Source organism: Aythya ferina (assembly GCF_964211825.1).
Source record: "Aythya ferina genome assembly, chromosome: 6".
In the NCBI taxonomy this organism is placed as follows: Eukaryota; Metazoa; Chordata; class Aves; order Anseriformes; family Anatidae; genus Aythya; species Aythya ferina.
The window spans coordinates 27382652-27398465 of NC_140303.1; the positions used below are offsets into that span (position 1 = coordinate 27382652).

At 43.0% G+C, this 15814-nt stretch overlaps 1 protein-coding gene across 9 annotated transcripts in view; it reads left to right on the forward strand.

The window, feature by feature from the left end:
- SEMA5B (semaphorin 5B) overlaps positions 1-15814 on the forward strand; it is a 260702-nt gene that overhangs the window by 227401 nt on the left and 17487 nt on the right. For 5 of the 9 annotated variants that reach the window (XM_084522998.1, XM_084522997.1, XM_084523001.1 and 2 more), the window contains 8 exons: positions 604-751; positions 2129-2354; positions 2987-3205; positions 4911-5081; positions 5992-6141; positions 7051-7095; positions 10212-10417; positions 11927-12840. In XM_084522998.1, the coding sequence (XP_084379124.1) occupies positions 604-751; positions 2129-2354; positions 2987-3205; positions 4911-5081; positions 5992-6141; positions 7051-7095; positions 10212-10417; positions 11927-12133 (1372 nt within the window). In that variant the 3' untranslated portion in view covers positions 12134-12840. Of the gene's footprint in view, positions 1-603; positions 752-2128; positions 2355-2986; positions 3206-4910; positions 5082-5991; positions 6142-7050; positions 7096-10211; positions 10418-11926; positions 12841-15814 lie in introns of those variants that run through there. The other 4 variants (XM_084523002.1, XM_084523003.1, XM_084523004.1 and 1 more) reach the window with 1 other exon arrangement.

The following is a 15814-nucleotide window of genomic DNA, read 5'->3' on the forward strand; positions in this document are numbered from 1 at the left end:
AACAAAATTGAAGTTACCTTTTCTAAAGGGAACATGAAATAACATTAATTTAGGGCCTGCCTTTAGATGCATATAGCATCTAGTTCAGCTCCAGTTGCAAGCACTAGTTTCTTAGGAACCAAAGAACAATAAGGGCCAGATCATGGGACAGGAAGATTGTCAAGTGTTTAGCACCTGCCGTTAGTGGCAGATCAATGTGGAGCTGACCTCATATTAGTTTCCTAAATAAAAGCCCGATTTTTAAAATATTTACCATTCGCTATCTCCCTTTTTGATACATGGGCTTCAGCTGCTGAGTTCTTGTATAAATTCAGTGCATAAAACTTGATTAGAGCATTTTCAAAAACACAGTCTTGACCATTCACTCCAATTATGTCAGTAAGCTCAGCCTGGTTAACCACTCCTCTTTATAAAGAGGACAGTTCTCTGCTATGACCACTAATACTGCTAATCTGACTGTTGTGTCAACTTTCTGCTGGCTTTCTGTGCGTGCAATAAGTGCACTCAAATGCAGTGTACAGTGTAGCTTTGCATCCATCATCATCTTGTCCCTGGGTTGTGCTGACATGGACATTATTTGAGCAATATGCTTTCTTCTTTCAGATTCTGTAATGAGAACAGTCCTTGTCCATTACCAATTTTTTGGTCTTCATGGGGTCCTTGGAATAAATGTAGTGTGAATTGTGGTGGAGGAATTCATTCAAGGCAGAGGTCCTGTGAAAATGGAAATACATGTCCAGGCTGTGCTGTGGTACGTAGTGTTTATTGTCTTTGCATGTGGGACACCTATTAACATCTAGCTTCTAGGGACTTGTTATTTAACTCCTCTCTCCATCTTGGTTTTATTTCTCAAGCTAGAAGAAATTGCTATCCTCAGCTCTTGCTGGAGAGGATGCTGAAATGAACCGGGAAGCAGAGAGGTGGCAGATTCCAGAAGTCAGTGAAGCTGGTTTGAGTGTGTGTGTGTCTGTGCGTGTGTCTGTGTGTGTGTACAGGTAAGAACAGACTGGCACACAGAGAACTTCATAGGCCTCTCTAGGCTTAGATATCAAGTCCTTTAACTGGCAGCACTCTACATTTCTTTTATTCTATCCCACTCCCAAGGATGACCCTGTTGAGTCAAGGAGGCCCTGCACACATCAGACATGAGTCTTGTTGTCATACTTGAGTAAACAACAGGTCATACACCCAGTTAACCCATCAATGAGGCAATGGCTACCAATTTTCTCTCCTTTATTTTCCCTTTCCTATTCTGGCAGCTGTTTTGTGCAGATGTTTTAATTAGTTTTATGGAGAGTTTTCTTTCAGTGTAAGCAGATTTGATCTGGAACCTCCCATCTGTTCACAAGCTGTTTGGCATTTACTCTAGAATCATAAAGTCCTAAAGTATTACATTGCTCTCTCTCTGCCAGAAAATATGGGTTTATTTATTTATTTTTAGACAAGAACTCAATGCTTTTCACTGGAATCTTCCTGCTGGTGGTGAGAATTGTAAGGACCCTGAAACACCACATCCCCATCCACCCGAATGTTGGCTCTACTCTGTGGATGCTCATAAAGATGGCAAATGTTTCGTAGTCTCCACTAGAGGATTCAAAAAGCCAACCAAACAAAAATAAAAAATAGCTGTAAAAACGGATTATCTAAAACCATTTTAAACCAGTAAACTTTTCAAGGAATAAACCTTACTGACATTTTGTCCTCATGGGGCTCCTCTATGCCAACCTGAGAGCAGCATATCAGGGTCACAGCAGAAAACTAGTGTGCTGTTATTATTATGCACTGCCTGAACTATTCTTCTGCCCGTGATGCACGGTGCTTTCTAAGCCCCACAGGACTCAGATGGGCAAGAACACCTGAGTCAGCAGAGAAACACAAACCTGAGGGAGACATAAAAATAGTAAGCATAGTCCACCCTCGAGGTCTACCTGAAGCACCTCTGCCTCCATAGTCCCCATGTTTTGTGCTGTGCCCGGCACTGTGTTTTACCTGTGAGGTCAGAGAAGGTGAATGGAGGTTGTTTTAGATCCAGCATGTACCCCTTGTTTTCTAGGGTGTAAAAACATCTCTGTCAGTTAGTCTGCTGCTGTTTGATAAGTAAGGTCAAAGTAGTTTTCCTTCTTGGCAGGAATATAAGACCTGCAACCCAGAGAGCTGCCCAGAGGTGCGTAGGAACACACCCTGGACCCCTTGGATGCCTGTCAACATCACCCAGAACGGTGCCCGCCAGGAGCAGCGCTTCCGCTACACGTGTCGTGCCCAGCTCTCTGATCCCCACGAGCTGCAGTTTGGGAGGAAGAAGACTGAGAGTCGATTCTGTCCCAATGACGGCTCGGCAGTGTGCGATACCGACTGTATGTATTGCCAGCTCCGGGGCACTACGGGGAAAGCCTAGATTTGGTGGTGGAAGGGGGATCCTCTCGGAACAGCCAGAAACTGCTGGCACGCACAACTAGTGTCATAGCAGAATGATGGGGACGGAGAGAGCCCTGTGACTTAGCTGTCAACACCATTATGATCCCTGTGCTTGTGGCAGTGTATATATAGATCTATTCCTGGTACTGCCAAGCTGCCCCAACAAGAACAGGCAAGTGATCAGGGTGTAGAGACAAAAAAAAAAGCTATTCTACAGAATAGTGTGTCTTTACTTTTCTTTCTCTCTGGAGGTCCCCTTGTGCACTGCCTCTGGGGTTATTCCCTTCACTACTGCTGTGATCCAAGGCAGCGACCTGAGGGCAGAGCCTGCACTGCCACAGTTTGCTCCCCAGAAGGGTCATTTATCAAGGTTATCGCTAGACTCTGTTTGTATGTGCACAGATTTTGCTTCCCTCCTAGCTATGCTGTAACCCTGTAACACTTGCTAAGAAGAGAAACTCATCCCCAGGGCACATAAATCCTGATTGTATTCATGAGATGAAGTCCTTTTTAAAAGCCCAGCAACTGATTGATTTGTGACCATGTGGTGTCTTGTTTGTTTTCCTTGAAGCTCTTGTTGATGACCTCCTCAAGACTGGTAAGACCTCTGCACGGATTATCAATGGGGGCTGGTCCTTTTGGGGGGCCTGGTCTTCCTGTTCCAGGGACTGTGAGTTGGGCTTTAGGATCAGGAAGAGAACGTGCACAAACCCTGAACCTAAAAATGGTGGATTGCCCTGCGTGGGGTCAGCGATGGAGTACCAGGACTGCAACCCACATCCCTGCCCAGGTAACCATGATTATATTCCTGCATGAAATTCAGAGCTGTTCTTGCCCACTTTAATGGCAGAGCCACCAAAAATCAGTATTTCCAATCTGTCTTTTTTTTTTTTTTTTAATTTGGGGGATTTACCCTTAATTTATTTGAAAGCTATTGTAATGATCCAATATGTGATCCACACACACTTTGGTGCTGTGAGTAATGTTTCACCTAGGCTTAGAGAGTAAAACAGCCACATCCTCTAAAGGAAGTAGCACGGTGGCTTGCCTAGCAGTGTTTTGCTTCAAGCAGGTTTGCTGCTCCATCCAGTGGAGGGCATGATGGTGCACCTGCACCTTGGTGAGGAGACGGGCTTAATGAATGTGACTTAATGCTGTGTAGAGAGATGCTTGATGTGGCAGTTCTTCTTGTGAACACTTGTTTCTTCCCCTTCTCCTGCTTACGTATTGTTCTTGCGATGGGCATCTACTCTTGACATCAGTTACCATTTCCTGCACAGCCAGCAGGGAGTATTCTTGCCTGGTTTCCTGGTTTTCGAGTTTGTCCTCATGTTTATGTTGCACTCCTGGTCCAGAATAGTAATAATAGACTATTGACTAATGTATTCTCACTCTCTTATCATTCTCCTTGCTCTGTAATAGCTATCTAAGCTAAATTTAAGTGATCTTACACAAATTACTTTGCCTCTTTGCAGTTCTAGCAATTATCTAACTCTGGCAATATAGTTTGTGGCCTACACTTGAAAATGCCGTATTATTATAGTATTATTATGATATTAAAATTCAATGCAAAGATAAAGTGCCAATGCAGGTAGGAAAACATGATCAGAATGTGTAGCAAGAGCACAGCAAGAGTGTCAAATATTGCACTCTGTGGCTTATAAAAAGAAAATAACTCTAGCGCTATAAAGGCAGCTATTAGTACTATTTTGGAAACTCTTCAGTGGCTTTTCACTAATGTCTGTGCCCTTCTTCTGTGCTGTTTTCTCTCCCTGGACACTATGATGTTTTACAATCTATTGTAAGTGCATGACTGCTATTTCTCTGTGTCTCCCTCCTTCCCTGCCTCACTCAATATGTATACACAAATCCTGGGTTCATCTTGCACTAAGTCATGAGGTTGCTGTCTCCTGAAGTAGTGGCATGTGGACCTGAAAATCAGGTCGTCTAGTAACCTGACAAGAGGGGTTGGGAACCAGGGTTCTGAAATCCCTCCCTGGATTTATTATTAACGTGTTATGGGACTGTGCTCATACAAAGCCTCTGAATTTCCCTTTTCTGAAGGCTGGGACTAAAAGATTTTGGGCTCCCTGCAGAAAGGGGCCATATAAACTCCACTTAGGTTGTACAACACTATTTTTCCAAGTAAATACGCTGCTGCTGTAGGTGAAGTGTCAGAAGACAATATAATAACAATAAAAAGGTGTGTAACAACAAAGTGCCTACCCTAAGGAATAGTTTCTATTACGGTGCTTTATGATGCAGTCTTTTTGTGCATAGACTTCATTTGGCATCCACAGAGTGCAGCATCTTCAAACCCTCTCTTGATATCAAGCTCTTGTCAGGACCAAATGTCCTGGGGTGCAAGAAAGTGCTAGCTAGTCTGGGCAGGGTAGGCCTGGAAGGTGAAATACGGGGACTCTCCAGCTTTGTCACAGTGAGAGGAGTAACCAACTGCATGCACATCTCTCTCCTTGCTTTTCCATTCCCTTCAGTGAAAGGCTCCTGGTCGTGCTGGACTCCTTGGTCTCAGTGCTCAGCAACCTGTGGAGGAGGACACTACCAGCGCACGCGGACTTGCACCAATCCAGCTCCATCTAGCGGGGAGGATATCTGCATTGGGCTGCACACTGAGGAGGCCCTCTGCAACACGCACCCGTGTGAAGGTAGCCAGTTCTCATCCCTGCTCCAGCTGGCTTGGGTGGTGGTGGGCACATCCACAAAATGTTTTAAAGATAAATCAGGAACACCATCAGTTAGAAGCTTTTCTGATCATTCAGTAAATGGATATTGAACCAGGGAAAAAGCAGACATCCTAGCATTCAAATCAAACACATCACCTTTCTGTTTGTACTTGTTCACTAGACCATGCTTTCACATTCTAGTGCTGGCCAGCCAAAATCTTGTTAATGGATGATCCATTTAAAGTAATTGAAAAAGCAGGACTTTGGTTCTTGAATGTGGAAGCTGCAAGACAAGCACGAGGAGTCACAAAGCATCAACCTGTACAGTTGCTGAAGGGGTGATCCTTCCTTTTTTTGTCTTACAGACTGGCAGATGAATGTGTGCTACAACTCAGAGCTTAGGGTTCAGATCTGTGCTGGTTTTGAATCACCTTTTTGTATTTCTGATCCAGCGCAGGCTGACTCCTGCCCTTAGGGACCTTAGCAAAAGCTTTATAACTGCCGTAATTTGTGCTGGCTGCTTGCGGTATGCCTGGGAGACAACCTAAAATCTGGAGGTCCTGGTGCAAGATTGCCCCATCCAACTCCTTGTACATCTTTAACCACAGAGTTGATATAGGAGCTATTGAAACAACTCTGCACTGTGCAGTGCTCCACCAAGGGTCGGTTCAGTCTGTGTTAAAAAAATTTCAATCTGACAAGTAGGCTGTGATGCCTGCACTGGTATTTGTATTGACATAGTTAAATCCTCTGAAGAGCACTGGATTACATGTGTGAGAGGCCCAGGTGAAGATCTAGACACCCTCCAGCATGGGAGAAGTTTGTTTTCCACAAGAGATCCTTTTCCTTCTTGGTGATGTTGTCCATGTGTTTTCCTGATCTTGGATTTAAGGTGGCTGGTCAGAGTGGTCAGAGTGGAGCCTGTGTAATGAGGAGGGTATCCAGTACCGCAGCCGTTACTGCGAGGTGCACAGTCCAGACTCTTCTCAGTGCGTTGGAAACAGCACGCAGTACCAGGATTGCCTGTACAATGAAATTCCAGGTATGTACAATGTTGTTGGAGAAGGAGAGGGTGAGCCAATTCAGAAAAACAGCTCATCCCCAGAGTGTCAAGCTAGGGCGAGGTATTTTCTACTATAAAAGGGGTTTGTACGCTTCTAGAAAAACAAGCAAACTGATGAATATGTTATCAACTCCCTTGTTGCAGGCATAGGGTAGCTGGCATTCCTCGGGGTAGCTCAGCTTTCTTAAAAAACAGAATTACCTAGTTCTATAATAAATAACTAGTATTGCTGCACCTGAACTGAAACTTTTAACTTTGCATAGTTCATCTGAGGTTGGGTTATAAAAATGAGCTCTGTCCTCAGCATGGATGCAGGCAACAGAAGGTCCTTGAGTTCAGGTATCAAAGGAAGCATCCTAAAAGAGTGAAGAAACAAGGTGGGGCAGGTGAAGGTAACTTGTGTGTGAAGTGGGAAGAATAATCAAGTGTCTAACAGAGCAGCGTGGTTGATGGATAGATGGTCATTAACATTTTCCACTCTATGTTTTGCGGAAAATGAGTCTCTCGGGAAAATATTTGATATCTGTCTAGGCCGAATAACACCTTCCAAATGTTCTTTTCTGGACTATAATGACCTGGCTTGAAAATCTGAAATCTCTAGATAGTGGTAGTCTCTTTTCCATGGTTCTCTCAGCTACCTTCTTTCCCCTAAATTGAAGAATCTAAACAGTATTCAGGTAACAGTACTGTAATTGTCAGGTCTTTGGAGAGGTTTTGTTGCATGTGGTTTACACTCTGAGCTTTCCATTCAATTTAGAGAGACTCTCAGCTTGCTGCAGAACACAGGAGCAGCTTTCCATGTCTGGAGCTTGGGGGGTGGTTAATTATTTAAAGAAGTAAAGTGGTGGCAAAATGACAACTTTTTCCAATATTCTTCTCTTTGTTTAGTGATCCTACCAGCCTCCAGCATTGATGAGAGCACAAACTGTGGAGGTAGGATACCACTAACTATATATCTTGTTTTTATCTTAACCTGGCTTCTTTTCTCCCTGTGCAGTATCAACCGAACCATTAATCTATACAGTTCACATCCCAGTGATAGCCTTAATTCCACTGGAGTCTTGCTGTCTGAGTCAGACTGGAGGAATGTATCACACTGGCCACTTGTCAATTCCAAGATTTTTATTTATTTGGAGGTTTGGGTTGGCCACCAAGGGTCATTAATTACCAGGGAGCAAATTGCTTGTCTATCTCTACCCACAGGATAAATGGTTCAGGAGAACGAAGGGGTAGTCCTCATTTTACCACTGTAAGCCTCCAGCTGTTTGAAGGCAGGAGTTTTTGAGTAACCTATAAAGATTTCACTGAATGGGGTCTCTTAGACAGTTCCTTTGCTGATATAGGACTAGATTAGAGCTTATAGTTGTCCTCCAAGCACTTTCTTTCACTGAAGTCCTCACCTCTCAAAGAAGTTGTCTCCTTTCTGCATGTAAATTGGAAAGATCCAGTCATTAGTGTCACTTCTCGACTGCCCTAGGAGCCCCTGTGATAAAAATCCAGACTGAAGAAAATGGCAAGTTCCTTCGACATTTTAAAATGCTAGTTTCACACTAATGACTATGTCAATTCCCACTAGCATCACACCCCTGCTTTCTTGAAATCTAGATGATCTGCAGGCTGCCAAAATCTCTTCTCCCTGTGCAGATCATGGCAAAAAAAAAAAAAAAGCATGCCACGTGTGGAATGGAAATGTGGCCTCGGTTTGTGACTGTGGGGCAATCGATGGAATTAAGATTTCGGCACCTACCACATAACAGTCGGCTTTCTGCATCACTCCTTCCCCCTCAGAGAGTGCAATGTATCTGTTCCAGGCTTCCTTCCCATGGGTGGCATTCTGCTGTTATGCTCTGTATTCTCATTTTCTTCTTCTTTTTCCACCGTTATATTTGCTGTTGTAATCTACATTTTACCTTAGCTAATTGTATTCATTACTTAGCATTCTACAATATTTGGCCAGGAAGCCAATCAACAGAAATTCAGTCGATGCATCTCAAAAAATCTGTATTTTCCAAAAAGTTTCCCCTCTGGGGACTCAAGTACTGCAGACAAAATTACTCATTTTATCCCTCAGATACTGCTAAAACTCACCTGAAAAATCAGGCGGGTCTTTGAAAGGTGAAAGTGAAAAGTAAGAGAGCTTTATGTTTTAGAAAGGATTTCCTACTGTAGTGAACTGGGAAATGTACCAGAGAAATGAAACGTTCACTGCAATGTAAGCAAAGCTGGACAGGAGGAGAAAGAGACAGCGTTATGTGGCTTCACTGAGCACAGTTGCATATTCTGTGTTTTAGCTCTCATGAGTGAGGCTTCTTTTAGAAAGGAGATGTCTTTTCGGGAGTCTTACAACATTTAGTAGGAAATTACTGTCTTTCTGCTGGTTTTTGGACCCTCATCCAAAACACAATAGAAAGTGGTAATCTTGCAATAGAATTCTATAGTGTGGTTTAAAAAATAAATGTAGCTTGTCAGTCTAATAAATTCTGTATGTTCCTTACTGTAATTATGATTGAAGTGCATTACTTTGCTGTAGGACTCTATTGGTTTGGTTCCTTTTAAACTCAGGAGGATATTTTTTAACTAAAGATTAGAGGAGAGCAGCAGACTAATGGGCAGAATTCATCTGAAAAGCATATCAGTTAAAATGTAAGATGGCACCAAAAAAAATGAATGCCGTGAACAGACTAAGAATGAACCTCATTTAAAGCCACTCTCTGAGTAGTCCCTTCCATTTCTCTGCACGCAGTTAAGTCAACACAGCGGTCTGTCCTAACGAATTGGCTTTTTAAGTATTACGGGAATTTTACTGCTGCAGACCCCACCAAGCCAATATGGCCATTCCCCAGGACGGCTGCCCTGGAGGAGCAGCAGTGGAGAATCCATCCCAGGCACTAAACCCCTGTCATTCCTGTCTGAAAGATTGCAGAGCAAAAGCAGGGGAAAGGCAGTAACATTTGGGGTCACCTTGCTGATTCTTCTCCTGTAGATTCCCCCCTGCACACAGCAAAAGGCAACAGGGTTGTACAGTTTTGCCACCCAAGGGTGCCTCTCGTTGCTTCGTTAACTTGGTGGCTGTCAGGGTCACTGATATTTGTTCTGGTGGTGGTGGAGATCTGTTGGTGATTCATTTTGAGACCCTGAAGGGAGGTGAGATTTGACTTTCTTCCCCCACCAGCCACAGTGGGAGGCAGGCACTACCAGCGCTGCAGCTCCTTCCTGGGGGCAGCGCTGTGCTTGGAGGGTGCTGCTGAAAGCCCACATGGAGAGAGCTCTGTGGGAGGCTTTTATAGTCCTGGAGCTTTGCTTTTTGAAATAATCACACTGTAGCTACCCCACTGGCACCTGCCTGCAACTGCCTTCCTGTCTTTGTGGAGAAAGCCAACCAAAGCAGTTTTTTCAAGCAGTTACCCCCCTTTCCTTTCTTCTTCCTATCATTCCCGTTCCCTTGAGGACTCCTGTTTCACTGTCAGCAGTACAAATACACCTCTGAAGCAGTGCAGAGGTGGCCAGGGCAGTACCCCTCTGTGAATAAGTAAAAATGCTGAGCGCACTTGGATTACACGGGGGAGGAATGTGTCTCTCCCCCACCCAACACACAGTCCCATAGGCATTTTGGGCAGCTGACAAAAAGGGCTTTCCCCTCCTTTCCTTCCCCTTCAGAGAAACACTGAGCATTTTTATCCCCTTATTTCCATGACACGCACATGCTTTGGAATCCATTAATGTGCATTGTTTGTACGGCTCATTTCTTTAGCTGTCAGCTTAACATAATGTTTAGTTTCAATATCAATAGAGGGGAGAGAGGAGAGACAGGGAGGGAGCTTGGAGAAAACAATGCACGAACCTGTTAAACTGCACAAGGCTGAGCTGCAGTGGGGAGACCGATTTGCAGGGAGATTATGTCAGTTTATGTTGGAACGTAAAACTCGGGCTTCAACAGCTTATTAATGTTGATCCCAAGATGTCATAGCTCTGATTTGCACCTGTGGTCTTGTTGGGAGAGGGAAAAAGGCTGTTCTTTAAAAATAGCATCTCTTGTCATTCCCTTGCAGGTTTTAGCCTCATCCATCTGATTGCCACTGGGGTCTCCTGTTTCTTTGGCTCTAGCCTCTTAACGTTTGTGATTTATGTGTACTGCCAGCGCTGTCAGAGGCAGTCCCAGGAGTCAACTGTTATCCACCCAACCACTCCCAACCACCTCCATTACAAGGGCAACACCACCCCCAAGAATGAGAAGTACACCCCCATGGAGTTCAAGGTAGGGTACTTGATGAGAAATACCACAAACAGCTTGATGCTACCTGAACAATTCTGTACTTATGCCATGGTTTGAGTTGGGTGGGTTTGTGTTTCCGTGCCCAGCTGTTGGCATTACGTGTGGGGCTGAAGGGGCATTTGGCTGTGTTATCACAAAGGGGTTAAAAAGTCCCATTATTGCAATGGGATTTTGTTCTGTTTCACAGTACTCATGAATGCCAGTCTGGCAAGTACGTACCAACATACTCCAGGCCATTCTGACTATTGTATGTATACAAATTGTCCTCTAAGAAATCAGTAAGAGCTCAGTTCAGTGCTTTGTTAGTGCATGGTAAGAGGAAACGGAGGGGAGGAAGAATGAAAACAGAAACTTCATTGGACAAATAGCTGGGAAAATGCTTATTGGCAGGATGAGATTCTGGAAATGCTTTAGGAACTGCCAAATTAGAGAGAATGAGAAAGCAAAGAGGGTTCTGCATCCTCTGTCAGTACTGGACAGGATTTATCCCCAGACAGGCATGCAGAAATGCAATGATAGCAGCAAACCTTGGAGCTGAAGCCTTAGGAAGAGGTTGAAGGGACACACTTTGCTGGCACGTCTGCTTGCTAAAGAGCACATCACTCATTAGCTGAGAAGACAGGACTAAGGGTGCAAGGGACAACGTGCCGAAACAGCAGCACACCACTGTACCTGAGTATCAGTCTCCAGGTGAAGTGAGGGATCAGAGAACTGAGCAGTGGGATGAGTGCAAGCGCTTTGTGTCACCATGGGAGGAACAGCCTGCCTAAGGTCACTTGAACAGCATGGAACATTGTTTGGGATGTGACACAAAGCAGAAAGAAACCCTGCAGCTGCTTATTCCTTTGTATAGCTGTGTGCTGTTGACATTATGATTGTCTGTTTCTGCTGATGTGGCCTGGCTTCTGACTGAGGCCCAACAATAAGATCAGCTGTGGGACCATTGCCATAGACTAAACTCCCTGGGCGCTGGGAACTGTTTCTACACAGGGACTTTATAATGCAGGGCACAGGACAACTCCTGATAAATGGCCATGACTTGCAATGTAAATGCGCATCAAAATTAAGAGCTAGCATTTGAAGAGTCGATGTTGTTTTGGTGTTTTAAAGGAAAACAGTTTGAGGTGGAAAATAACAGACCAGTTGGGCAATAAAGATCTGCTCAACTCCTTGCGCTGGGCATTGCAGCCCCTCAGAGGATTCCGCTGTTTATAAATGCGGTCTCAAAAATACATTTCCTAGCAGCATAAGGCTACACTTGCCTACAGTTTAATAAGAATGTGGCATCATAATGCGAGTCGGCATGGATTTGTGGAAAGTAAATCATGTCAGGCAAATTGGATTCCTTTTTTAAATTAAATAAATATTGATCTAGGTGGGAGGGAAGAGGCAGACATATTGGGATTTTCAGAGGCTTTTAACAAAGTTTCACAGGATGTATTATTCTACACCCTCTGCATACACGGGCTAGGTAATAAATTATTAACACAGGTAAAGAACTGGGACCTGATCCTGGAAGCTTCAAACTATGACAGTAATCCTTTCAGTTGTGTGAGGAGTTGTGGCAAAGTCAATAGGAAGACACAAGTGAGAAAGGCTTGCAAGAATGAAAGTGAGCAAGAGTATCCCCTTATTTCTTACATAGCAACAAAGAAGGTAAGAAGCAATTTTTTTGTGTGTGTGGGCAAAAGCAGATAGTTGCAGGGTTGGCTTTGTATTAACATTTTCTTCATAATTTATACTGTGCTGTCTTATCAGATTATGCTAAAATAGGAAGAATAGTTATAATTTAGAAGAATTAAGTTGTTCCAAGAATGATCTTGATTGATTGGGTAAATGGATTCTGAAATGCAATATGTCTATGCAAAGCGGTGCAGTGGAGTAGAAGTAATAACAAGGCCAAGCAAAGTTTAAAATAGCAGCAGATTAGTTAATGCAGTATCAGGAGGGAGTTGACCTCTTTGATAGATCCATCTCTGAATACTTGATCTAGTGTGTAGCAACACTGAGCAGCTGTTAGAGACTTCTTTCACGGGACATGAAGAGCCCAGGCACTAGATCAGGTTTTGAAAAGTCTAGTTTACGTGAAGGAAAGCATCAGCTAACTGGGACTGTATGAGTTAGGCTCAGCGAGAAGGGACTTGGACATAGTGAGAAATAGACCAGATGAGGCTTATTTATAGAATGTTAGGAAGTGAAACAGTTCAAGTGCATAAATCTGCAGTCATTTTACAGACAAAAATTGTTTAGGAGAAAGGGGCTACTTGCTAAGAAAACCTCAGTCATATTCATTGTGAATGAGGCCAATAGATGTACAGAAAGTTTATCAAGTGAAGCCCCTTTCCTCTATTCCTGTGGAGTATTTCCACAGTTTGTCTTCTCCATTGGCCTGCCTTTCTTAACCTTATGCCTGAAATCTTCTCATTTAATATTATAAATCTGCCACTCCTCAGCGTTGCCTTGAAGAACATAGCATTAGTGCAGTAAAAGGAAGGCTCTGTGTACTCTGTGCTATGTAATTACAGAACTTGTTATTAGCCGGCGTTATATTTAGGAATAACTGGCAGATTTTTCTAAGGGTCAGGAGGGAATTTTTCATGCCTTCAGGAAGCATGTGTGGTTTTATTGTGATGCTACACAATTAACATTCAAGTGAAGGTGGAGCTAAAATTCACCTTCTGGAAAATAAGAGTTGGACGAAGCTTCTATATGGGCCCATTTGAATTTCAAACGTGTGCACGTGAAAGAAAGTGAAAACACCTGAAATTCCAGATTTGAAGCCCAAGTAAGTTTCTACACAGCAGATGCCAAAAAAACACCCCCAAACATTTTTTAGTTGATGAAAGCAAAAGAATTGTTGCAGGTTTGTGTGTGTGTGTGTCAAGGAGTTAATCAACCCATGATTAAGGAAATACATGGTGTGTAGACTATTTTTCGGTAGCAGAAAATGATAATACACCGTGACATAATGGCAGCAGAAGGCTGAGCATATGCAAAACTCTATTATTTCTATTCTTTGAAAATACTAAGCCTTCTGCAACCATCTTTAGTTTGTTTTCATCTTGAAATATCTCTGCTCTCTAACCAGCAGGTGAACACAGTAGAAAGTTTGGCAATGTTACATTCAAATGTACAGCACTGGATGCAAGCACATAAATCAAGGTGAATTTTATATGAAGGCAGATTTTAAGGAAGGAAGTGCTAGCTGATATGAGCCGCGTTGGACATTTCAGCCCAGCAATGCAGTAATGCAGATCAGATGTAAATATCATATGTAATGGTGACCTATTGATCATTTAGCTGATGCTAACTTGTCTAGGCAGTGTTTTGCAGAAGAATGTTTTATTTTTGCTGGCTGCTTTTCCCTTCCTGTTTTGATTTCTCAGGAATGCTGTGAAGTTTATTATTAGCTATTTTAGCCAAATGTCTTAAAAGATTTCATGCATATGCATTTACCAGCAGCACGTTGATTTTCACTTGTTATTCACGGATCGGAGGGGAGAGACCTTTTGGGTCACCTAATAAGCAGTTCATGTTTCATTAATTGGTTGAAGTTCATACAGCACTCTGACAATATTGAAGTCTGTGCAGAACAAGAGCATAATGAAATAAAAATTATCCACTCTTCACATTTTGGCATGATGCGTTAAAGAACCATCTACAACCTTTCCAGTACTGCCACACCGATTAGTTAATATCTGGCTATCAAAGCAGAGAGAAAATCCTCTTCTGTGACATCTTGCTTCAGCCAGTCAGCATCTTACTCATGTGAGTTGCTTGTTAGCATCATGCTGATGGAAATCCAGATGATCCTGCAGTAGAAGCAGGAGGATGTAGGGTCAAGGTTGAGCCCCTGTGAATTAGGAGCTCTAGGAACAGCCACACATGAAGAAAAGGTTTGGACTGAACTTCTTCCTCTTGCTATATCCTCTGCCAATAAAGAGAGCCAACTTTTTACTCTACACGGGATGTGGACAGGCAAAGGCATCTGCACATTGGTCCAAATCCAAAATACAATGGCCTTTGTATCAAGCCAGATGTGATTACTGAGAAATGTAAGTTTGCAGGATGGTTATGATGATGATTCTGCAGATTTTCTTCTCGATTGTGCTGGACAGACCTCCCTTTATCCTTCCTTCCTTAAACAGCTTTAGCCATGACTCATGCAGTCAAACTCATTCTGTACTGACGCCTCCAAAAAGCTAGGGAAGCACTTAAAGCATTGCATCTGTTCTAGGCATCACTGCTGCTCTCGTAGAAGCGAAGGGCCAAACACGTAAGTTGTACTCAAGCAAAATAGTAATTTATGTCAATGAGCAAATGTATGTGGGGGAAGGCGAGGTGAAAACTGAGTGAGATAGCAGGATATGACAATGAAAAATGGAAACTAAATATTGGATGTTTCACTGAGTACCTCAGGTTTCTACAAGGACACCAGAACAATGCAAATGAAATTGAGTAGGACTGTAAATCCTGTAGTTGCCCCAAATTATACAACAAATATAAAGCCAGCTACCAGAAAATGGGGAAATATTCACTAGGTCACCCAGGACTCGATATAAACTAGAAGATAGAATGAATATTTTTAAATGAAGTGAGAACAATGCTGTTGAGAATCAAATGAGAGTGCAGAGCAGACACCCCCTGTGGAGGGCTCCAGACGTTGTGATCCACACTTTACTGATCCCAAATAATTCATGACAATAAAATATCAATGTGGAAGGTTATGAAACAGAAACCCATTCTGTCTTTGGAAGAAGAAGCCTTCTGAATAAAACAACAGGACGAGTGTTTGGCATGGCTTCCAACACTGCAATATGAAATAAAGCTCAGGGCATAGGAAAGTGGATCTCTCTTTGGATTTTAAATGTCTGTTTCTTGGAGATGGTCATTTTCACTGCCACTGAAAATCACACCTATCTCATAGCAGGGAGACAGCAAGTGGTTCACGTTTAAATGAGCTTTAAGTGTCGTCAAGTGCCACGGAGGAATGTTTGTCTAAGTCAACCTTTGTCTCTGAGGATGTTTGTTTCTCTCTGCCATGGAAAGACTTGGGGCTTCAGTGTCCTGTTGTTTAATTTGGTCTGTTACTACTTCAACTAAAATTGGCTAACCCATTCATTTGTAGCGATTGCAGCACACACACTAATAGCACTGCAGTATAAGATTTTTCTTTTCCCAGTGACCCTGTGTATCGCCATGTATCATTCAAGCCCCAGTAAGTGACTGTAAAGTTCAGACATAAGCCAACAGCTGATGATACCCAACATAGTCAATAAGTTATCAACAGCCTCCCTTAAGTACTTGCTTTAGCTGGATGGCATTTGAGAGGGAGATTTAACTGATGTAATCAGCTGGAAAAAAATAAATACAGATATA